Source organism: Enoplosus armatus, chromosome 17, assembly GCF_043641665.1.
Source record: "Enoplosus armatus isolate fEnoArm2 chromosome 17, fEnoArm2.hap1, whole genome shotgun sequence".
Classification (NCBI taxonomy): Eukaryota; Metazoa; Chordata; class Actinopteri; order Centrarchiformes; family Enoplosidae; genus Enoplosus; species Enoplosus armatus.
The window spans coordinates 20,674,471-20,698,909 of NC_092196.1; the positions used below are offsets into that span (position 1 = coordinate 20,674,471).

The 24,439-nt window shown below is 41.4% G+C and overlaps 3 protein-coding genes across 4 annotated transcripts; 2 read left to right on the top strand and 1 right to left on the bottom strand.

Moving 5' to 3' along the window:
- On the top strand, nt 1–5,301 carry alg1 (ALG1 chitobiosyldiphosphodolichol beta-mannosyltransferase). The gene is made up of 13 exons (XM_070922872.1): nt 1–292; nt 718–795; nt 907–1,010; nt 1,104–1,252; nt 1,468–1,557; nt 1,906–2,019; nt 2,297–2,424; nt 3,243–3,281; nt 3,362–3,421; nt 3,507–3,617; nt 3,867–3,981; nt 4,131–4,206; nt 4,788–5,301. Exons 1-13 carry the CDS (start codon nt 1–3, stop codon nt 4,917–4,919), a joined length of 1,488 nt encoding a protein of 495 aa, XP_070778973.1. The 3' UTR covers nt 4,920–5,301.
- eef2kmt (eukaryotic elongation factor 2 lysine methyltransferase) lies at nt 5,277–12,524 on the bottom strand. Of its 2 annotated transcripts, none has more exons than XM_070922874.1 (9): nt 12,507–12,524; nt 9,673–9,741; nt 8,830–8,892; nt 8,647–8,727; nt 8,102–8,203; nt 7,512–7,645; nt 7,091–7,266; nt 6,324–6,473; nt 5,277–5,416 (listed from the first exon to the last, which is right to left on the bottom strand). In XM_070922874.1, exons 1-9 carry the CDS (start codon nt 12,522–12,524, stop codon nt 5,316–5,318), a joined length of 894 nt encoding a protein of 297 aa, XP_070778975.1. In that variant the 3' UTR covers nt 5,277–5,315. The 2 variants fall into 2 exon arrangements, with proteins under 2 accessions (XP_070778975.1, XP_070778974.1); XM_070922873.1 differs by having other exon boundaries at nt 7,091–7,329.
- pigq (phosphatidylinositol glycan anchor biosynthesis, class Q) lies at nt 11,657–23,571 on the top strand. The gene is given in 15 exon segments (XM_070922870.1): nt 11,657–11,723; nt 12,757–12,965; nt 13,139–13,325; nt 13,804–13,826; nt 13,828–13,925; nt 14,673–14,915; nt 15,292–15,423; nt 15,621–15,741; nt 16,496–16,622; nt 16,802–16,955; nt 21,123–21,234; nt 21,342–21,422; nt 22,260–22,374; nt 22,642–22,703; nt 23,324–23,571. Coding segments are annotated over 14 exon segments (1,761 nt in total). The 5' UTR covers nt 11,657–11,723; nt 12,757–12,812; the 3' UTR covers nt 23,477–23,571.
- Nucleotides 23,572–24,439: the final 868 nt, after the last annotated feature.

Below are 24,439 nucleotides of genomic sequence, written 5' to 3' on the forward strand. Positions count from 1 at the left end.
ATGGCGACGCGCTGTACCGGCTGCGCTTCTCTGACTGTATTTGCGCTGATTGCGGTGCTTTTGATGCTGTTTCATGCAGCTGGGTCAAATGTAACATGGCCGGTTGTGTCTCTGACGGTTATAACCTCCCTGGTGTCGCTGTGGGTGCGGAGGTTGAGGCAGCGGGACGGTGGGACTGGCCGGCGGGTGTGTGTGCTGGTGCTGGGGGACATCGGTCGCAGCCCTCGGATGCAGTATCACGCCTTGTCCCTCAGCAAACACGGATATAATGTGACTTTTGTGGGGTTTTTGGGTAAGACTGATGCATTCATCTGTTTCCCTCATGTCAGGGTGTCTGTCGGCTCCCAGAAGCTTTACCTGATGTTGTTCACGAGTCGAGATGAGGTAAACTTTATTGACTACAGGGTCACAGCAGCAAAGGGAGGAACGTAAACATAACTTTGCCATATGATGAAAGGGAATTATGTGGAAATGAAAGCGCGTAAAAAGCGATGTAGTGACCACTAAGCACGAATCTGAAGACATTTTCAAAATCAAAACATGGAGGGCCTCCTATCTGTATGTTTCATATAAATGAAAGTTGTGGGGTGAAGAAGAAGTAGTGAACACAAATACAGAAATAATAAAAGACATTGTCAATGCAAAAGTCCACAGAAATCTCACATCAGTTGAGTTGTAAACGTGACGGATTTCTTCTCTGAAATGTTCTCATGTTAGACACCAAACCTCATGAAGACGTGCTGAGAGAGGAGAACATAACGGTCGTCCCCATAACAGAAGTGAAGGGTGTTCGAGGTAACTGGACCCGCGTTGTGTTCTGTTGTTTTATGTTTGACTCTCCGTCTGTTTGGGGATTTTTGTGTGTGATGATGTCGTTCACACAAAGTTGTTTTGTTGTTTTTTCAGTGGGACCAAAAATCCTCACATATGTGACGAAGGTGATCTTTCAGTGTCTGCAGCTTCTTCATGTGCTGCTGAAGACGGAGACACAGTCTCACATACTGCTGCAGGTATTAGATTCAAGATTAAAGGTGACGGACCTGACAGTGGAGGGCCACGTCCTGCCCCTCCGACTGATGTAAATGACTGTGTTTGTTTCCCAGAATCCCCCGGGCTTGCCCAGCATTGCAGTGGCTTGGCTGGTGTGCGTCCTGCGAGGCAGCCGGTTCATCATCGACTGGCACAACTACGGCTACACCATCATGGCCCTGAGCCACGGCCAGACACACCCGGTGGTCCAACTGGCAAAGTGGTCCGTACTGAGCTTCTTTAATAATAGAAGTCAACATTATCTGTGCTCTGCTGTGATAAATGATTTGTGGTGCTCGAGCTACAAGAAAAACAAAATGTTGTATCATTTCTGTTTCTAATGTGTTAATGAGACCCAAAAGAGTCACTAAATACTCTTTCATTCCTGGTAGTGATGAGGTTCAGATATGTATTATTTCTGTTCCTGTCTTCTTCCAGGTACGAACACTTCTTCGGGCCTCTGGCTACTTACAACCTGTGTGTTACCAACGCAATGAAGGACGACTTGCAGAGAAACTGGGGCATCAAGTATGATTGTTTTGCACATGTCACGTTATATATATATGATATAATATAAGTATTCTGAAGCCTCGCTAGCAGTCTAGAGGCTGTAATGTTCGTCACGCCTGACAGTATGAAAGTGAAGCATTAAAGAAACAACACGGGGAATCAGATACAATCAGATATCTCACTGATGGACTTAGTAAACATCCACAATCTAGCTATTCTCGCCAGGAGTGGAGCTAAAAAAAGAAGGTTTGCAATGATGTTGGCACTAATAGAAAATTCATGGGGTCTCAGGCCGTTTGTCTTATTTGATGACATGAAGGCGTGTGAAGAGCTGGAGAGACAGTTTTGACTGTTTGACGTTTGCAGGGCGACGACGCTGTACGACAGACCAGCCTCCATCTTCAGAGAGACTCCGCTGAAGCTGCAGCACGAGCTCTTCATGAGACTGGCCAACACTCATCCTCAGTTCCAGAGCAAAGAGTGAGAAACGCTGCAGGACGTTATGTGTTCATAACAGTCAGGCGTTGTGGCAGTGAAGCATTTCAGCCACAAACTGTCCTGTAAAAACGTACCAACATTACTTCAGCTTTGTGCATCCCATCATTTTCTCTTTGTTTATATTCTTCAGTGCTGGACGTATGTGGCTCCATCACAACAAACAAATCGTTTAAAGCCACAGATCTTTATTTAAAGTTTCCAAAGACCGGAACACTGAAGTACACACACGGCCTTGACTGACCTGCCGTGTGTTTTCCAGGTCTGAGGAGGTGGAGGAGGTGGAGGAGGTGGAGAGGACAGTTTTCTCAGTGCGTGACCTCACTGATGACACGGTGACCTTGAGGGCGGAGCGACCGGCGCTGCTGCTCAGCAGCACCAGCTGGACGGGTGAGAGGAAGAGACATAGTGATGCGCTACAGATGGATTGTTGTGTTGTTAGTTCAGTATTTTATATAAGATCATTTTTAACTGTAGACACGCCCACTGAGATTCTCCATCGTGACTGACGGCAGGGGGGTTTAAGACCTTTGACGTAGATGTTTGGTAAAGACGACACAGTGAGGCTGACGAAGAGCTTTGTGAAACAGAGAAATAGTTTGCTGGCTTCGTAGTGAAACTGACAGTGGATCAGTGATGCTGTGGTGGAGCAGAAAGTTTAGTCTTTACTGGAGCTGCAACAATGAAACTTTGCTCTGCAGACAAATAAACAAAGCTATTCTCACTAATTGATGAAAAAATCAGTTAGTTGCAGTAAAATTGCAATAAAAGAAGATCATTATTGTAGTTTCTGAGGTCCTTGTTTTTATGGTCTCCTGCCTCCAACGAACAAAAATCAAAAGTGCTGCTTTGCACAAAGTCACAGAAATTGTTGGAGAACATCAGAAGTTGCTTATTTACAGTTTTTGCTAACGAGCGAGCTGCTCATTAGCTCGCGAGGGGAGGTGACGTCGAGTGATTTGTTCACTTCCAGTCAGCCTTCACCTTTGGGTTCCTTGCATGAAGGATTTTTGTATGTGCACTTTACATTTTGCTCTATTATAAAGCCCCTCTGTGTATGTTTTTTATGTGATTATTGCATCTTTAAAATCATTTTGATGGTGTCAGGTTTTGTTTGTAGACTCAATATCCAATCTGAACTGAATCAGACAGTGATCCATCTCAACACTGCATGTTTCTAATCAAACACACTGACCTTCTCTCCACAGAGGATGAAGATTTCTCCATCTTACTGAAGGCTCTTGAAGGTACGACAGGTTTTAAACTAATTTAAAAGATTCACAGTAAAACATGATGTGTGTTTCATCACTTCTTTGTTTCCCGACAGAGTACGAAGGTTTCATTGAAGGAGGAGCTTCCTTACCTTCTTTAGTCTGCGTGATCACAGGTAATCAATCCTCTGCCTCGCTGTCAAAATGTCTTCTTACAAAGAGTTTCAGTTTTTATTCGTGTGTGTGTGTGTGTGTGTGCAGGTAAAGGTCCTCAGAAGGAACACTACAGGAAGCTGATCGACTCTCTGCGTTTAGAGCATGTGAGGATCTGCACTCCCTGGTTGGAGGCAGAAGACTATCCTGTTTTATTAGGTGAGATTAATTATTATTATAAGTAATTTACTGTGTGTGCTTGTGTTCAGCCGTCGTTAAATGTGATTTACTATTTAACAAATTGGTCTCATGTTTGAATAAGAGGCCAAGTCGCAGCAGTCGGACATTTCTGTAAAACACGACTCAAGTCTGAACTGAATGCCGTCAGATTAGCGTAAAGACTGAGGCAGCAGGGGGTTAAATACACACAGAGATGAAGTCTGTACATGTCTGTGTTTGTCTCGTCAGGCTCGGCAGACCTCGGTGTCTGTCTCCACAAGTCGTCCAGCGGTCTGGATCTGCCCATGAAGGTGGTGGACATGTTCGGCTGCTGCCTGCCCGTCTGCGCCATCCACTTCAACTGGTGAGCAACTCATTCTCAGTACATGATGAGTGACTTGTTCTGTGTTTAGTGACGGATCTGCGTTGACTTTTAAAATCAGACTCAAACTGAACTTTGAAAACGAATTCATCTGTTTGTGTATCAAAGCCAACACGACTGTTTTTCTCCAGTTTACAGGAGCTGGTGAAGCACGAGGAGAACGGTCTGGTCTTCAGAGACTCTCTGGAGCTCGCTGAGCAGCTCAAGGTGAGAGGAAAACCTGTAAACGTGCCCAAAACACAGATACATGAAGACGCTGCTGACGGCTCATGTTAAGGGAGGATACAAAGATTCAGTGGCTCCCTTCTGGACAGAATTCAATTCAGAGTTTTCAACACAGATACAGTTACAGAGTCAGTTGACAGCTGGCTGAAAAGCAGTATTTCACTGCCCTCTCTGAAAGTTTCAAGCCTGTTTCACATCAGCAGTGTCACCAGGTCCTGAGTGCACCTGTGCATCACCGCAGCACGTTCAACACCTGGATGTCAGCAAATGCACGATTATCAGGGGGTGTGAAGTTACTCTGTAATTGAACCCAACAAAGTGAATCAGAGCAGCTTCATGTTGAACTCACCATCGATCAGAGTGGAGCTGTCTGGAGTTCAGACATATCACAGTATTTTATAGCTGCTTATGAGCCCTAAAACTTTACAAACATCGAATGAAATCAAATAATATGAAGTTTATCGGAGCATCACAACACTGTATGTTCATCACTGGTTATTGCAGAGTTCTGCTGTTACTCGTCTGTAAATGACTGATGCTGATTTGTCTTCGTGTGTTTTCAGTCTCTCCTGTCGGAGTTCCTCAGGTCAGACGGCAGACTGGGTGTGTTCAGGAGGAACCTCCGGACCAGCAGAGGGCAGCGCTGGGATGACAACTGGGACCAGAACGTCCTGCCTCTGATCACTGCGTCCTGATGGACTCCAGGTTTAGACCAGAGTGATCTTTAATGACCAGTGGATCTAAAGTCTCACTTTTAACTTCATTCTTGGCAGCAAAGTCTCATTTTAACCATCTGACACCAACGTTTGCCTGACAGAAGGGACGTCTTTAGTTTTAATGTCTTGTAGCAGGAAGGTAGAAGACTCTGTTAGTGCAGACAGGGTGGTGGTGATGATGATGATGATGATGACAATGACCTTTGAGCCCATTGAACTTTTAGAAATGAAATGCAGCTGTAACACAGGTGCGATGGCGGCTCGTCTCCACCCGTAAAACACCTTTCATTCCTACTTCAGAGCACCTGAATGTATAACGGATGCTTTGATACGATGTACATTTGTAAATAAAATCTTTATTGTGCTACAGTTGTGTCATCTGTACAGCTGAATCATTTCTATATCGGAGACTCTGTTGTAAGGAAACACGTGGCTGACGGGTCCCGGGATCACGTGATGGCTGATTCCTGCCTTTTCTGTCAAAACAAAACAATTTCAGTCAGCAACAAAACGGTTAACGGCATCCAGAAGGTTTCAATGAGTAATGTGGAAATTCACAAAATCTCAAGGTGGATTTGTCAAATGTAGAATAGAACTGAACAGAATACAACTTTATTGTCCATGAAGGTGGAAAACTGTGTTTGGTAAACACACGCATGCACGCACATCACAATAAACACACTAAATTTAAAACTAATTTTGCATCATATCATAGAGAAGATTGAACGCATCATGTCTCCTCCCGAAGATGTATATGTCACCCTAAATGTAACAGTACGGCTCTTTTAAATCCAATGATGGTGGCGATGGTCTGACCAGACGCAAACTCAGATCTCCCACATTAGTGTCTGACCATCTACACACTCACCCTCCACCCCCACCTCCCACCTCCCACCTCATTATATATAAAGGAAACACTACTTCTTCCACTGGCAGTGGACGTAAATCGTGACCTGCAGAAAAGTCCAACAAGAACGTAAATCATAAATAAAGCTGCCGGGCCGCCACAAACTGAATTCTTAATTTCTCTTTTTGTTGGCCTAAAAAGTAAAAGTGAAATATAAATAAACAGGAAGCCCATAAAACATCCACCATATGTGCTATATGTTTTAATTGTTGAATGTAAACTCCTTCTAGGTTGTTGAACCCTTCAAAGTCCTAGAAGAAATACAGAGGACATCTCTTCAGAGTCCAGCTGAGGACATGTGGGACCCTGTATGCCACATCAGGCTGATTTTACTTAGAATAAATTAGAATCAAGTTCAAGTAAAATACCACCAGCCTTACCCATAAAGACAGGCGAGGTAGGTTGGCTCATGTGTTTTAGTCCAACAGCTCTTTGTGCAGTCAGTCAGAACAAAACATCCATCAGCAGTTTCTTACCGAGCTGCTGCTTAAAGCCGCTGTAAGTCTCCGGGTTTCTTATGGTGGAACAGACGAGGACCTCAGGGGGGACCTCAGGAGACGGACACCTCAGGATCTTAGACAGCAGCTTCACCAGACTTCCCACGACGTCAGGGTCATACACCACATCTGCATCACCGGGAAGAAACATCTGGATTCACCGTTCACACGGCTGAATGTGTGCTCTGCGTGGAGGTCACTGAGGTCACCAAACTCCATGTTCTTAAGAACAGAATAATGAAGTTGTTCAAAACCAACAGGAGAGAGAGGGAGGTGTCTGCTGATTAATCGATACGTCAATCAACAGTATTAGATTTATAGTGTGATCATCGATATTCTTTAAAGTAATTCTTTAAGTGAAAATGCCAAACATCCACTAGTTCAAGCTACTACATTGTAACTGCTGCTTTTACTTTGTCTTTTGTCATCTTGCGACTGAAAATGTAAAAAAATAAAATAAAAAGCAGATTAATCGCTAATGAGAAAGTGGAGCATTTAGCAGCTAAAGAGCCAGATGTTCTTCTCAGGAGACCAAACCAGAGCTGATGGGAACGTGTAGACTGGACTGGTTGCTGTGTGTCTGCTGGATGAGTAAACAGAAACTGTTTACAAGCATTTATAAGGTGATAATATGTCATGAATGTGTTGTGTTTACAGCTTGTTTCTGCTGCCCCCAAGTGGCCAACACGGTGTATAAATTGATATTAAGACTGAACATAATAAGACTAATAAGACTGAACTCTGACCTGCAGCGATGACGGTGTCGGCCCCGATCTGCTCCAACTGTTCCTCCGTCGCTGCCGTCCAGTCCATCTCCTCCACACCGACTGTAGCAGTCTCGCTCAGACCGTTCAGCTGGACGTTGTTTCTCAGTTTCTGCAGGACGCTGTGGTGACAGTCGCTGAAGACGTATCTGTTCGGGCTGCAGGAGCGACAGATGGTGATACCGGTCAACCCCACACCGCTGCCCAGCTCCAGAACCGTCCTGCAGACAGGAAAAGGACCAGTGTGATGGAAACCTGGGATCCCCAACTCCCATTAGAGTTAAAGGATGAGGTCATAAAAAATGTAAATTTGAATCTTGGAGCATCCAGGCCTTTTTCACTGAATACAATTTTTCCTCTCATAACTGACATTGTTCTCGTGGAAGTTGTAAGGGTTGGATACCTGCCGGTGAAGAGCTGCCGGTGATCCAGAGCCCACTCTGCCAGGTAGAGAGCGGCCTCCCAGGTCACCAGGCCGGTGGTCCCCTCTGAGATTAGAGCCACGTTTTCCAACAGGCTGACAGCATCACCACCAGGCTGCAGGACAAAAAACACCAAAATGTTAAAGATGTCAGGAGGGACTCAAACTGTCTCTATGAAATGTTTGATCCTCGGCCTGAATTGAATCAGGGAGGTCCAGGTTTTATAAAACTGTTCGTAGGATCCAAACGAAAAGTTATGTGTGCACAAAAGATGAAAAAGGCGCGGCGGACGAATCTTTCAGGTCCCATTTTGTGTGTTGGCAACAGTTCTAAACAAGGCCCGAGGTTACAGGCGGCTGAAGCCCCTCTACTAGCTAACCTCTGCAAAATAAGGCTCCATCTAAGCCTCATGGGAGCTGTAGTTGTTGAATTCTACCAAAAATAAAGGCATTTTAGTTATATAACAAAAGGGATCAGTATCATGTTACAGCTTTAATCTGTGTCGACGCTCATCGACACCTCGGGGACCGGCTGTGAGTCAGTGAACGAGTGTTTGCAGCAGGTTTGGTACCAGTAAGTAGCTCTTGTAGCACTCGGCCGTCTCCTCAGCTCCCACCACCTCAGCCAGAGCATCGTACAGCTCGTCCAGAGGATCACAGCCTGCAGCCTCCTGCTGCGGACGAACAACACGTCAGGAACTGTTACTGTATGTTGTAATGTCGCCCCCAACACTTCAAATATCAGACGGATCGCCATGAAACATTCATGGTCCCCTGAGGAGGAATCCTACTGGCTTTGGTGGTTTCCAGACTTTTCATCCATCTATAGGTCAAAGTCTCCACTTGTCCCACATAAAACCAGGATGCCTCCAAAATAATGTTGAAATACCCATCAGCCTCAGCTGTGATTAATGATTAATGAAGATTAATGCTAACATGGCAGGCTGACATGCTAGCATTAGCACAAGATAACGGCATTAAAAAAATACTTGCAGGCCGTTTGTAATTATTACACGTTATTTCCTAGAAACTTCATTAGGACATTATTAGGAAATAAGATAACGGTACAGTACGGTTTCTATGATATTGTTCAGAGACAGACTGAGGGACCACCAACCCGTCTGATGAGCTCAGAGAGGAACAGCCTCCTGAATCTGACTGACGGTGGAAACTTCCGGCACAGAGAGTGAAGACACGTCTGCCAGAAACAGAAAAGATACTTTATTGTTCATATTATTGATAATTCAGGATGTTTTCGTGATTATGAGGCCATGAAATGTTTGTGTGCAGGACTACTTACCTGTTTCAGGATGTCTGAAATCAAGTCTGATGATTTGTTGCTTTCGAGGTCTTTCTCTAGAAACTGAAAAGTAGAAATGATCATTTAGAAATTATGAAGAGGTTTCAAACCTTTAATAGTGTGCATTTGCAAATATAAATAAGTAATATTACATTTTGATTTAGAATTCAGTATTTTTCTGAGATTTATGGATTTAGTATCACTACTTTCCGATCAGCATTTTGACTTAAATTTTTAAGTAAAAATTACTTTAAGAATTCTTAAATTATATACTTTTTTTACATATATAATATTGAATTTACAACTTTTCATCTTTTAATATTTACCCTTTACATTTATTAATTCTTTTTTTTTACACGTATTCTTATTATTATGAATCATTTCACACTATTTTTAGTACAGCCTGCACAACCCATTGCACACATTGTTTATGTGACAAATATACTATTTTAATTAAAAAATAAAAATTTGACTTTTACCTTTTTCAAATGCACATTTAAGCCATTCTCATTTCAGATTTTAAAAGTCAACCTTGGGTCTCCTGTTATATTTTATTATGAAAAAAGAAAAACGTCTTCCAGGTCCAGAACAGTTGTCTGAAATGAAGAAATTTGAGATTATTTGTTTTAATTCCGACCTGCTGGTGGATCATATGTGTGCCGGATAATGCAGAAGAGTCCGCTGATTTGTGAAATAATTTCAGTCATATTCTGACACTAAGCATGTTTTCCGCTGAGCAAAGGAAGCACGGATATACACATTTTTGAACGGAGTTTGGCGTGACGTTCGCATGTGCTGAATGGAGGCGGGATAAAAACTCTTGTAGCACCCAGTCATACTCACTGTCCAGGGAAATGAAACCAGACGAGTCATGGCGAAAAAAGACACTTGAAAATCCCGTAAAATATCCATCTTATTTACTCTTTTCTTGTCTGTAGTTTGGTTCTGTTCTGAGGGCTCCATCTTCAACGTGTTTCTGTTTACTTCCCGCTTACCCACAAGGCATCGCGATCGTTTCTCGCTAGACCTGCTGGGTAGTGTAGTTTCTTAATTTAAATTAGTTTATTGGTCAATATACGAAAACTAACATACAGACTTTACATCTGAATAAAACATGCAGGAAATAGTTTAAGCAGCATTAACCCATAAAAGAATAAATATATACAAGAAAAAAAATCAATGAGTAAACGAACACAAGAAAAGAATAATGTATAAGAATACAATTTATAGAAAGTAGTAACCCATTAAATAAGAAACTAGAAATATAAATAAACAAATCAAATATTAAGATTAATAAGAATAAACTTTAAAAACTTGAAAACTTTCTTAAAGATTTATATTTTGAAACGCTGAAAACGTTGGAGTAACCCTCAAATATTCACATTTATAATAAAATAATAATAAAATAAACAAAAACAAAAAAATCATGAAGTTCTTTAAAAATAATGAGTGTGATTTTAAAATCAGTTCTAAAACACACTGGCAGCCAGAGTGAGGACATTAAAAGGAGAGTAACTTTTCATGAGGAAGGAAATATTATTCGTGTTTTGTTTTAACACACAAAAGATACACAAGCTGTTTTTTATCTCCCAGCACTATCTGTCATTGTGGCAAGACATTTCAACCTTAAAGCGTTTGATGTGATAATCTGTCAAGAATATTTTCGTTATTTTTAGTCTGCTGGAGGTTTTCATCCCGCTCTTTTCTTGCTGTGTCACTGCAGGAGGAGATAAATCTCTTTACAGTTGGGCCAACTCCTCATTCACCAACAACTCTGACAGCAGCAGCACACACACCTGTTATTAACTGGTGAGTAACAAGCATATAATTGTTATTATTATTATTTATTTTATTTTATTCTCCTACTGTATTAAAATTATTAATTTCTTTGATGATTAGGGTTCCACAATTGCACCTTTAATAGTTGAAACATGATGAATTAGTGATTACAAACCCAGAATGGACATAACCAGAAATTAATAATGACAATAAAGTAGTAAATGAATATTACTGTTAATTCAGTTTTTTACTTTAATTTTTCATTAGAAAAACAGAAAACAACAAACTTCATGATTCTTAGACTTTTGCATATCAGACATGAAGGTCGGTCTGTTGTCATAGTGGTGTCCAATATAAGAAGACATATTACCTATAATTATCTATGATTACCTAGTTTGTTACTCCATTTAGTCACTGCTGTGAAACTAAATTGCTTTAAAATCAATTGCAAAACATACATTAATAAATAAATAATATATTTATCATGTACTATACAATACGGATCAAATAACTACAGTGGGATAAACACATACATCGTGTTGACCTTGACACTGGTGGAGTTGCCAGTTGACATGAGTGTATTTAGAATCGTGAGTGTTCACTGCCCCCAGTGGTCACCGGGAGGAACTGCAAGGCGACGTTTATATTAGTGGCTAACACACAGTGTTAATATAATATTACTGTACTTGTTTTTCTTTTACTCATTATTACGGCAAACATCACTAACAGTACTGGTGACAGTTTTAACAGTTTTACGGTGTAGAACCTGTTAAATACTTGCATACAACTTCCGGTGACCAAACTGAAGCAATCCGAAACACATTTGACAAAGTCGACAAAAATATTGTTTTCAAATAAACAAAATTCAAAAATCGTTGAGAGCCTTTCATAATTGGTTTTCCGTCTGAATGGTTTCCATCTTAAATCGTAAAATGTTAAAAACAACTCGAGCGGAGGGACACCGTGATAAAAGGAACACACGTGAACGTGTGTTTCTCACCGGAGCATTTTATGCACTGGACTGTCAACAAAGAATATGGCGCCGCGCTCTACTTAGTTAAACTCGACTCGACGTTACAGATGGAAGGTGAAAGCTTGTGTTGGAGTTAAGGAAGGTACATAATGTATTTTCTACTCTCGCATCTTGTGTCCACAAAGCCGTTACACAGTTTAACCTCTCCGCTGTAAGATGTAGCTTCATTCACATAGTTAAGTTTCATTTTGAACACTTTTAGTGAAAGGACTGTGGTGAACTTGGAGCCGAAATGTGTAAGCTTGAGGACAGAATAAACCGGCGTTAACTCTTTTTGTTATAAGTGTTAAGTGATTTCGTCTTATTCTGTCGGTAATTCCCCTCGTTTGTGTCTCTCTAGCTAACACTACAGCTAACCTACTTTCCTGCGGTAGCTTGCTAATTGACATGACGGTCACTGACATCAATGGCAATCCTGCCCCGGGCTTGATATGTTGCCACAACACACTCCAAACTCAATATTGAAGGGCATAAAATGAGGCCAACGGTCTAGTCCCTATGCGTTCCGTTTTTTAACCAAACTCCTTACAAAAATCAGGAAATTTAACATTTTGTCTGCCGTCGCTCTTTCATGAAAAATAAGGATCCACTTCTCGATTCGGCATACACCAGGTAATTCCTATTTTATTACAATTCATTTCTATATATACTTGAAGGTTTCACATCTGGGAACGTGACAGTGGCACAAATGCAACATAACACAGGATCTGCCGGATCAGCTTTATACCAAATTCTTGTATCTCACATTTAAACCTTTTTCAGGTTATCTCCTAAAACTCTAAAAAGACACGTTACTTTAATTTACATAAGGCAGTGTCTTACACCCTAAACTATTTTTGATGTGCATAGTTTCTGATGGCTCAGCAGTTGTTTTATGTTCCATTCCAATTAAAAATTTTAGGATGATGAAACTGCCGGCCCCCTGTGTGCTTTACAGGATAACTTTGGTGATATTCTATATTGAAATATGGGCTAAGATATTGTTGGTTTTGGTCTTTTCATGGCTTTATTGGTGGACAATAAAGAGAAATATAGAACAGCACCAGCTAGCCCTTCATTCTGTTCAGCAGAGGTAGAAATCACCTGACCTGGTTGTTTTTTCCTCTCTTTCTCAGATCATCATCAGATCATCAGAGCTGCTGGAGGCTGAACACTGAGCTGCAGTGAAGTCATGGTGCTGAAGATCTTCTTCCCGCAGTGCTGTAACCGGGCAGACAGCGGACTGCTGGTCGGCCGCTGGATCTCCGGCCACGACTCTGCCGTGGTGTTGGCGGTCATCCACTACCCATTCATCCCCGGGCAGGTCAAACAGTACATCCAGCAGGTCAGTGCAGCACCAGACAGACCTCCGTGTCCTCTCAAATCAGGATTAAGATTAAATTTAGCCCCAGTTTGTGCCTCTCATGTATTGTTATGACACTTAAGTCACATGCTTCATTAAGGTACAGAAGTCTTGATTAGTCTCTCATCCTTCACTCCTCCATCTGTTTCACCCAGATGCAGGCCCAGAGTGGGGTGGAACTGTCGGTCCTGGGCTCGTGGAGTTTACCCAAAGATGGTCAGGAGGGCATGGAGAGCTTCCTCCGAGACCTCAGCACCATCTTCCCCCAAAAACGCTGGCTGCAGATCAACCGCGAGATGGGCAAGACAGGCTTCACCTGCCAGATCCTCAACCGGGACCAGAGTAAGACCCTCAGTCTGGGTATCACTGGGTTTATACAGTAGTACTGGAGGTTTCTGCTGGCTGAGTTTGGGACAGACAGACGTATCAGATATTAAAATTCTCATCCCTACTTTCACTACCATTTTTAGTTTATGTCCCATTGTAAAGGCTTTTCCAACTTGGAAAGAATCATTTTAAGTACTTTAATAATTTGCGCATTTTGGGGTGGATTTTAAAATATTAGCCAATTGTACAAAAGCACAGTTTCCATATATTTCCTTTATTTCATTTCATTAGAATAAATCAGTTTATTATCTGTGGCGAATACGAAATACACTTCAGGAGGACTTTCTGTTCACAGACAGAAAACTGTCAGGAGTTGATGATGAATTTATCTTTGTCGTGGCCAGATGGAAGAGCAGCTCAGTGGGAGACTAAGAAGAAGAATGAGAAGGCTGAGGAGGGTGATGGAGAGGCTGGAGGTGATGAAGAAGAGCAGCAGCAGCAGCAGGAGCAGGAGGAGGAGGAGGAGAAGGTGATCTTCGTCCACTACGAGCAGAGGAAGGTGATGTTGTCGCAGCTTCACCCCATTGAGAACGGCGTTCCCGACCCCAAAACTGAGCCACCATCTGAGCTCAGACAGGTACAAAACAGAGGTGACACTTGAAAAAAGTGCTGGTTCTCATTTTAATTCATGATTGCTGATTTTTATCATGTAAGTAACATGAAGGAAAGTTGAACATTTGGGCTGACATGGGAGGTTGATTTGTTTTCTTTGAACTCTGCTGGTAAGGTGCAATTTTCTGATTTTGTTTTTGTTCAACATCAAGCAGTCGCCCGTTTCCTGGAGGGATCAGCTTTACATGAATTCTTTAATTCTTCTTACAGCTTTTTGTCCTCAGGTATCTGTCACTTCTTTGGAATGGCATATCCCATAATGTCCCTTATGGTTGCATTCAAATTGTCTGACAAAGGCTTTAGTTTAGTGCAACTCCAGAAACCTTGAGTCTGGTTTACCTCCAGGTCACCACAGAGCCTCCAGCGTGGTCACTGATTGGTTAGCTGGGGGGTTTGATTCTTCCAGCCAAATATTGTCCATACTTGTGAGTTAGTGGCAGTATTTGTGTTACACACATTTTATAGCCTTTTTCATTAAAAATGGGAATATTTTGCACTGATTCCCATTTTATTGTATGGCATTGAGCTTTCTCTGCTTTCCCATGCGGCCTGGTGAAAGGCTGAGATGAGTTCTACCCCGGTTATATGCATCCACAATCATTTTAGTTATTGTATTAGATTTATTTTACGAAGAAAATACATGTGTCAAATAAACTTCCTGTTCCTGTTCAGTTTGTGTCCTAGGTCCAGAGCAATCTTTGTATCCCTAACATGCTCCTCCTCTCCTCTGGTCCAGATGTTCCACACGGTGGCCCACAACCAGCCTCTGTTTTTCCTGGACAAGTACGACGACGGGCCGCTGAAGTCGACACACTGGCAGTCTGAAGGTCGAGAGGCCAGCATCATCGTGGAGCTGCTCAAACAGGCCTCCGTACCGCTCTGCCTGCTCATCGGCTGGCTGCTCTCCATATGGACCTGGATCTGTAACATCCGGTGAGAAGGAAGGACATTTAATGGATGAGGCTGCTCATATTCTATATTTCTCTTATTGTGTTACTCTGTCTGTCTGTATTTTCTGACTTCCTGTCTGTGGCTCATTTCAGTATCTATGAATTTGACCATTTTCATTTTAAAGAAACATATACATGTATAATGAAAGTGTTCTAGAAACTGAATGAATAATGATGATGTTCTGTTGTAGTTGTGTTAAATCCAGATGTAGCGTTGATCAGTTTTACAATAGATGTATAACTAAATTGTATCGTCGCCGATGAGAATGACTGACCCATATCTGATTTGTATTTTTACTCAAATCCAGACACTCACTCAGGCATTCACTTTAAAAACTATCGTAATTTTCCTTCTTTAGGATCTTCAGTCTTTACCCGCTGCGCTTCCTGTTTAGCAAGCTGTCCACCTGTGTCCAGCTCAGCTACAGAACCGAACACATGAGGGCGCTCAGCTCAGTGAAACCAGCCACTGGACACACACAGTTCATGAGGTGATTCTTTGTTTGTCAAAGCAACCAAGAAACTCCCTGATGGTGTGGACTTTTCTGTGTTTCCTCAGTTTCAAGCTTTTGATAAGATGAACATGCCTGTCGAAGCAGAGCTGGACCATCTCTATATATATTTTATTTAATCTTATTTTAATTATTCTAATTGAATTACCTGTTGTTACCTTTATGTCTGTCTGTAGGAAAGCCAACATCTTGGTGTCGTTCCTGGTGGATGTGGCTCTCGGTATGTTGCTCATCTGGTGGCTCTACAGAGACAACCACATCACCATGTTAGCCAACACACTGGTGCCTGCAGCTGATGTAAGTGTGCTACTGAGATCAGACTACACAATATTTTAGTCTTTCTAGATGGTCACTGTGTCAGATCGGTCATTTTTGTTTTGCTTGTCATGTTGTTGGGCCATTATCAGGCAGTGTGTGTGAATATACATTGACATATAATTACTCTGTTATGGGGACATATCTAATGGTTAAGGCGCATGTCACGTCACCAGTTCTGTTTGTTCTTCTTTCTCTTTCCCCTTTTTTCTTTTCCTGTCAGTCGCTACACTGTCAACTGTCAAATAAACATTAAAAAAAAAGAGTTCTGGCGCATCCTACCCCATTTTTCAAACCTTTTACAACTGACCAAATAACAGAATATTGATGTAATAAAATGAGTCAAGTCAATCTCTCAGGACAACAGCCTCAAAATATGATATTAGTGAAACAAAACTATAATTTATTATCTCAAGACAATGAGATATTTAAGTTGTGGTCTAACATATTATTGCCACTTTTGGCTTCCTTTCAAAAGATGCCACAAATTAAAGGATGCTGTGCTGTGAATTGGCTTTTGCAAGTTATGGCAAGAAAGTTTAGGTTTAGAAATGTAATTTGGTTACTGTAGTCAAGTAAATATTGACCTTGATGCTTCCTTATTTCCCTTGGAAATAGTAGTTTGATTAAAATAATTCTTAGCACAGAGACAACTGAGCAAACTACAGCTGCTGTTGTAATTAAATGTTGCTGTGAGATTTCTTTGTCCTACCGTTAAACTCTGATTCTTCCTCAGCATGTGGCCAAAGAGCTGGAGGAGCTGCTGCAGTGGCTGATGGGAGCTCCTGCTGGGCTGAAGATGAACCGAGCCCTGGACCAGGTTCTGGGTCGCTTCTTCCTCTACCACATTCACCTCTGGATCAGTGAGTCACAGCACAAAAGGCACACACACACTCAGGGCTTTATGTTGTCCGGATATTCTCTACGTTTGTTTACCATTTTCATGCTAAGAAAATACAGACAACAGGACTAAAAGCTCTGCTCATGGCCTCTAGAGGCTTCAAAGGTCGTTACTCTGGTCAGACTTTCACCTTCCATCCAGGCTACATCCACCTGATGTCTCCCTTCATCGAGGGGATCCTGTGGTACGGAGGCCTGTCGGCCTGCCTGGGCCTGACCTTTGCCCTCTCGCTGCTCTCTGACATGGTCGCCCTGCTCACCTTCCACATCTACTGCTTCTACGTCTACGGAGCCAGGTGAGACCTGCTGCTATGAGTTGATGTTCAGTTGTTTCACTGCTATGAAACAAAGAACCAGAGGCTATGTTGGAAAAAAAATATGAGAGGAATGTCATAATTTTTGGACTTGAAAGGTTTTGGTTTAAGAAGTATTGTCCATGTAGATTTATCCTCTGAAGACTGAATCTGCTGCTAACTCATAATCGGGTCAAAGACTTGAGAGGTTTAATTACTCAGAGCTTCATGTGTGTCACTTCACATTCAGTCCAGAGTATTTTGACGGGTAGGGCTGGTCTGTATCTACCTGATGAGCTAACAGAAGCAGTCTGGTGGTGTAAAGTTACTATAGTTGGGAGAATGCAGCTTTCACAAAAGTGTTTTGAAAGCAGATCACACGTAGTGACAGTATCTTGCTTCGTAATTGATTGTTACTCTCAAAATGTTGATGAATCATGCATGCATGGCTCACTAGTGTGGTGTTTGTTTTGATCAGTGAAATGTCTTTTTTTTTTATCACTAGAGGAAATGATCTCATTTTCATTTTGCAAATTTGGTGGAAGGTGCCCCTGATGAACTCGTGCGTAGGTCATATTACAGACTACATCACAACACCCATGTCCCTCTCTTGTCTCGAGTATATTTTATAAGTGTTGCAGTTTGTTTGACAGTTAAAACTGCAAATTAAACTTAGATGGCAAAATGTTTTTCCAAAGATTTGATACTTGATCTTTCTGGAGTTCTCTCACCACCATCCACAATTTATTGTAATGTTTTGCAGTGATGAGTACCACTTTTTTCATTTATTGTGTATGGAACAATAGTGTTCATCAACAGCACACTGAGAAATCAAGTGTTTTTAGTGTGCATACTGACTAATTTGCTTTCTGTGAACACACTACATTCTCAAAATGCTTAAAATCAGTATGTAGTATTGAATTGGGACACAGGGGGCGTATTTTTTCCTTTTCTTCCTCTGAAGACCTTTTCATTCCAGTTCCTTATTGACTCGTTCATTTGAGTCTTGGTGTTAGCTTTGTGAATGTCACTGTGGGGGTTGAGTGGAGGTGGGAGCACAAAGCGATCCTTACAGTGCCTCCATCTGCACCAGGAGAGTAACTGTCCAAAATGGAAAATTATCATCCTCCTTTAAGATTTTTATATTTTTCCTCTCTGAGGTGCTACACTAACACTCGGGAGATCTTGAAAAAACGTTAGGAAGTATTTTCTGAGGATGATGACTGTCGATACTAAATGTCATGGCGTCTGACGAGTTATTGAGATGTCTTTCTGTGGACCAAAGTAATGGAAGGACGGACCAACTTTATTGCCATCTTTGGGCCCCGCTGTTAATACAATGAAGTGTTGATGATTATTTCGGTTAAAATTAAGAATATTCTAAAGTATGAGAGACTTGAATTGTAATTTTAGACCTGAGCAACTTTGTCTTAAAATATGCAATGATACTGTTCACTAGGAAAACAGAAAACAGATGTGTGGTTTAGGAAAGGCCAAAGAATAAACAACAGCAGAAGAAGCCTATTTTTGCAGCAGCACACCCGCTAGATGCAAATGCATGTGAAAGAGAAAGTGAAATACCATTATTTGTATCCTTTTTAATTATAACTGGTACGACGACTCATAAATCACCTGAATCCGACTTGCAGAACAGGATGTTTTGTTTTACGTCACTGTTGCATAACTGGGTCAGATAGTTGTATGAAATAATTTAGTGCTTGAAGTTGTTTCCTTCAGTCTGCCTCAGTTGGGACACACTGTGCTCTTCTACTCCTCCCTTCTAGACAGTTTGCTCAAGATGTTTGCTTTCCCTGTGCTTTTCAGGACAATACAATTGTCGATGATAAGAGATAGGAAATCATTAGTAAGATATAGTTGCCTGGACTCAAACAGGATGATCCAAACTGTGGGAGCCGTGATGGCAAAGAATTTATCTCCTGTAACTGTGAAACATCTGCTATCTGGACGACTAAGAGTGTGGCATTTAAACATGTCCTGGTTCATATTGGACCTAATGATAATTTTAACAATGTCCCTGCATCCTTTATGTTTATAATTTCACCTTTTCAAAGTTGTTTATTTTTAGCCATGCTAGGAACATGGCTCTAGCAATGGCAATGTCCGCCTGTTGGTCGGTTAGTCAGTCCACCACTGGCCCAGACTGAAATATTTGATGACTATTAGATGGAGTGCCATGAAATATTGTACAAACAGTCATCATCCCCAGAAAATGAATCCCTCTGACTTTTCTTCTAGCGCCACCATGAGGTTGACATTTGTGGTTTTTAAGTGAAATATCTCAACAACTATTGGATGGATTGTCCTTCAGCCTAACATGCTGAACTAAGATGGTGAACATGTGCAGCAGCATGTTAGTATTGTTACTGTGAGCATGTTAGAATGCTAACATTAGCTTTTAGCTCAAAGAACTGACGTGCCTAAGCACAGCCTCACAGAGCCGCTAGCTAGCATGGCTGTAGTCTTGTTTTTATCTTAAATTGTGGAACATTTCCAGTGTAGTCTGGTAGAACAGCTCAAAAACTGTCTTTGCTGCATCAAAGAATATGAAATGTAAATGCATCATTAGACTCCGATCTAAATATAGTTTAAACTATGTCACTGAGTACTCTTGTTGTCAGCTTAATGTTTTTTGAGTTTCAGATTTGAAAGAAAAGTGTTGTTAGTTAATCTTCTTTAACTTGATAACATGTCGGGGCATGTAAAGCCATGCCGTAACATGTCACCACTGGTAAGTCCTGTGTGAGGAGTAAAGGATAAGTGTGGTGATATTCTAATTCTTAATATTCTTAAATCATGGCTGGTAACTGGTGGACTCTCAGGTGCACTCACCTCCTTTTGATTTCCATTCAGAGTCATTTTAAGCCAGGAGGACTAATGGCTGAAGATCCCTGTTGAGTCTGGTGCGTGGTGTGATGGAAGGCTGAACACTGTGATAATAGTCTTGGATGTTGGAGGAGAGAGGATTGACTAAATTATGCATTTGCTCTAAAGATAGCTTGGCTCCCTCGTCCGTGATGCATAATGAAATATTACCCACTTTCCTTGTTACATATTTATGCTTCAACAGCTCTGTGTGTGTGTGTGTGTGTGTGTGTGTGTGTGTGTGTGTGTGTGTGTGTGTGTGTGTGTGTGTGTGTGTGTGTGTGTGTGTGTGTGTGTGTGTGTGTGTGTGTGTGTGTGTGTGTGTGTGTGTGTGTGTGTGTGTGTGTGTGTGTGTGTGTGTACCTAAAAATATCTCCTGTTGCGATCACAATTCAGTTTCTACATTGGAGAACATGAATTATATCTATACTTGTACTTCAGAACTAGCTTTAGAAAGCCTCTGTCTGTCTCTTTAGGGAGGATAATGTAGGACGTTATACCTAGAATGTGAACATCAGTAACTTTTTAAATCTTATTTTTCCCCAGTTACTAAACCCAGTGCTCCCCCCCCCCCCCAGGGGCTCAATCTTATTATTATCAAAATGAAATGAACTATGGACTGAGTACGTTACAATCCAAAGACAAGACTGTTCATGAAACACAATTATGTAACTTTTTCCCTTTTCTTCCACGTCTATGTACATAGCTCTGTTTGTCTTCTTTCATTGTTTTGTTTCCCATTTTTTTTCCAGATTTTATTTACATTTTAAAGGTTAGGTGAGATAACCTTTGTTTGTTTGTTTATGTTGCTTGGCTGCATAATTGATCAAAATGTGCCCTAAACGTGTGCCACAGCGCTGGAAGAGGAAATTATAATGGATCCAATGTGATGACTGTCTAGGTTAGATGTTCTGAGAAGATCTTCCTACTTTTTATTAACCCTTTGTATTTATTTTCTTTGCTGATGTAGTTGTCAGAACAGACTGTTCTGTGAGCAAATATAGAAATCATAGTTAGTGGGATGTCCTGTTGACATTCCTCTGTCCATATTCTAAGAATTGATGGTGGAAAATAATTGTCCACTGAAATCCACACTACTGACTTCCTACTGCTGATCAATATTAACTGTCTGATCAGCCACTTGGATCAATTCTCTCAGTACATAAACTGAATTCTCATATTCAGCTTTCTCCTCTTTTCTTTCACCTGCTGTGGAGCTCAGTAACAGTCATTTAGCGGGTGTTATATTATTTTGGATGTTATCGGTTGTGTCTGTGTCTCTGTCAGGTTGTACTGTCTGAAGATCTACGGCCTCTCATCTCTCTGGAGGCTCTTCAGAGGGAAGAAGTGGAACGTCCTGCGGCAGAGGGTGGACTCCTGCTCCTATGACCTGGACCAGGTAACACACACACACACACACACACACACACACACATATATCTCTTTGTCACCATCACAGAGATACAGATGTTTGCAGTGAGTGTGAATGTGTTTGTGGTGCTTCAGCTCTTCATTGGAACGCTGCTGTTCACCATCCTGCTGTTCCTGCTGCCCACCACGGCGCTCTACTACCTGGTCTTCACTCTGGTAAGATGAATCACAAGTGAAGACGCTTTACTGAGCACAGCAGCTCAGTTTGAGTTCATGTCAGTCACAACAGCAGAAGAAAATGTTCATAGAAAGTTGTCAAACTACTTCTGCAGCGTAATCCACTTCTGTGCTAACGTTGTTCAGGACACCGCCCACATCTATAGCTGTAGACAGGATTCTAGAAATACTGAGTCATGAATCAAAGTACCCCTTCATAACCATTTTGAAGACAAAATTGTGAATGAGGACGTCATGCACCTGTGACAAAGCCAGGAATTGCAAGTAAAATCGACACAGCTGTACAGGTTGTTGTAAGTAGACTTGCAGAAGTAACAACTCCTAAATTGACATATTTCTTTGACCAACATGACAAACGTTCAGCCAACAGATAACACCGTTTCTATGTCGATGGTGGAAGGTGGGCAAAGGAGAAATAGGTCATGCTGCAGGAGTGATTTGACAAGTTTCTGTGGACATTTTTATACTTTTTGTTCACTGTGACAGTTTGTCTCGGTTGGAGTCCCTTATAACTGACGGCCGTCTATCTCTGTGAAGAGGCCCCACAAACTAAACAACCACCTTTTAAAATCTTAGTTATAAATAGATTCTGGGTGTGGTATTCCTTTTTAAATGAATTGTGAAATGTGTGCTTCAACTTGTTCCAAATAATAGATTTTTAGATGGAAAACCTTCTTGTGTTTTTTACCAACACTGTGGGGTCCATTTCTATTTTTTAACAGATTTTCAGGACAAGCTTAATATGTGACTCCAGCCCTAATTATCTCCAGTGGGATGGGTTCGTTTTTAACCCTTGTGTGTCCCTGTGTTGTGCAGTTGCGGCTGGTGGTGGTGCTGTTCCAGGGGGTCCTCCACCTCAGTGTGGACTTCATTAACTCCTTCCCTCTGTTCGCTATGGGCCTCCGCATCTGTCGGTCCTACAGACTGGCAGGTACATCACCTTTTATCATCGCTCCACTTTCATTGTGTGATACTGTTCAACAGAGTTAAATACAGAATCCGGATCAAACAGAAACTAACACCACAGGTTCTCCCTGTAGACTGGATGATCTGGTTAACCTACTTTGCTGCTTAAATTTTGCTTATTTAGGATAATTTAAAGCAATGTAGTAGAACAGATGGATGACATGATTCAAAATCATACGCAGTTGAGTCTGGACTTATCCTCTTATTGATGTGTGTGTCATGTACTTTTCAGAGGGCGTAAAGTTCAGGGTGCTGTGTGAGGAGCCTGGGACGGCCCTTCACCTGCTGATGGAGGTAAGAAGTCACGTTTTGTTTCTGATTAAAGATCTTAAATGAACTTTAAGTTGAGGACAATTTCCAAAATCAAGTCCTTCCACTCACCCCCTAATCTGAAGAGAACTCGTCTTTTATTCCCTGTCACCTTGACTACTGTATCCTCCTAGAAGTTGGCATTGATCAGTTTTCTGTGCATGTTGTTACCTCACTTGGATGTTCATCTGCATCTTAAATCTCAATTTTAACACCTGGACGTACAAGATGATTTTGTGACATCTCAACTAGTTTCGGTCCAGTATGCAATTTAGTTAGTTAAACTTAGGAAGAAAAAAAATATTTGCAACTAACACAGTATACACGTCTGGAGTGGAATTTAAGGATTCTGGTCAGTTAATGCTTTTATTCTGAAGGATTGTTATTATTGCTGGTGGGACACAAATAAAAGTTTTACTGAGAATGCAAAAGCAGATTTTTTTTCTTTCTTTCTGCCATTTAAAATCTGTTCCTCCTCGGCTCAGTCTAATGGAGTACTCTTCACTGTAGTTTTATTGAAGTAAAACCACACATACAAATTATTTCAGCATTTGTTATTTTTGTCTTTGTCGGTATTTGTTCATAGTATCTGTTATCTTCCTCAGATTAACCCTCTGAAGTGCAGCACAGTGGTTCAGACCTACCGCACCCCAACTTACAGCTGTTACCCCAAAGACTCGTGGGCTGCCCTGGTCAAGAAACTGTTTGTTGGGGAACTGATTTACCCCTGGAGACACAAAACCACCAAGACTGACTGAGAGACATCAGCCAGAAATGTAAGAGAGAGTGAGAAGGAAAAGGAGAGATGAGGGAACAGAGGAAAGGGAAGTGACTGAATAAATAATGAGATGGAAACAGACATGGAGGAGAAATGGGGAAACTAGGGTGAATTCTGTACGAAGACCTTTTGAGTTTCTTGTTAGATGAATGAAGAACGTCAAAGAAAGCGTGTTTTTGAAGCTGCCAAGTTATCACACTTTTTATCTGATCAGCTTGAAGAAGAACAACAAAGTCAATGTTTTAGAGCACAAAGAACATAAAAATGTCAGCCACAAACCTAAAAACCAGCAAGTAGTCACGTCCTGCTGTTGAAATAACTGTGATCATAAACTGACTTTCAGTAGAAATCCTTTTTTCCCTAATTTTATTAAGAGAAATGTCCTTCCCTTGTGTTGACATCAGGTGTTTTCTTTTGTTGTTGAGGTCAGAAATTAAATGAAATATGAAATATGAGACTCCATCATGAAGCAGAAGCAGCTGAAAGGTGAAGTGAACAGAAATGTACTTATACCCACTGTGTTTCCCAGAGTGAAACGGCACTAAAGGACCAAAACAAATGTTTTATGTGTGTTTGAAAATGACCCCACACTTTGACAATATTATTATTATTACATTTTAAAGGCCTACTGACCTTGTTTTTCCCCTTCATGTCAGTGAAATCTTCATTGCTTGGATGACCAGCAACCATACACGAGTTAGTTCATGTACTGTCGTTCAAACACTGGACGTTGAAGCTCTCACCTCAGTGTAATCAGCAATACTTATGTATTGTATGTCACTGTTGATGTGTGGTATGATGCTGCTGTTCCACTGGCTTATGGCACATAAATAGTACATCACTCTTCCAAGATGCCACTTCCCATTGTCATTATATAGATTCTTGCTGACATGCCACTCCTACTTCACTGGCAGACACCACTTTTCACCACCGGTGTGCCACT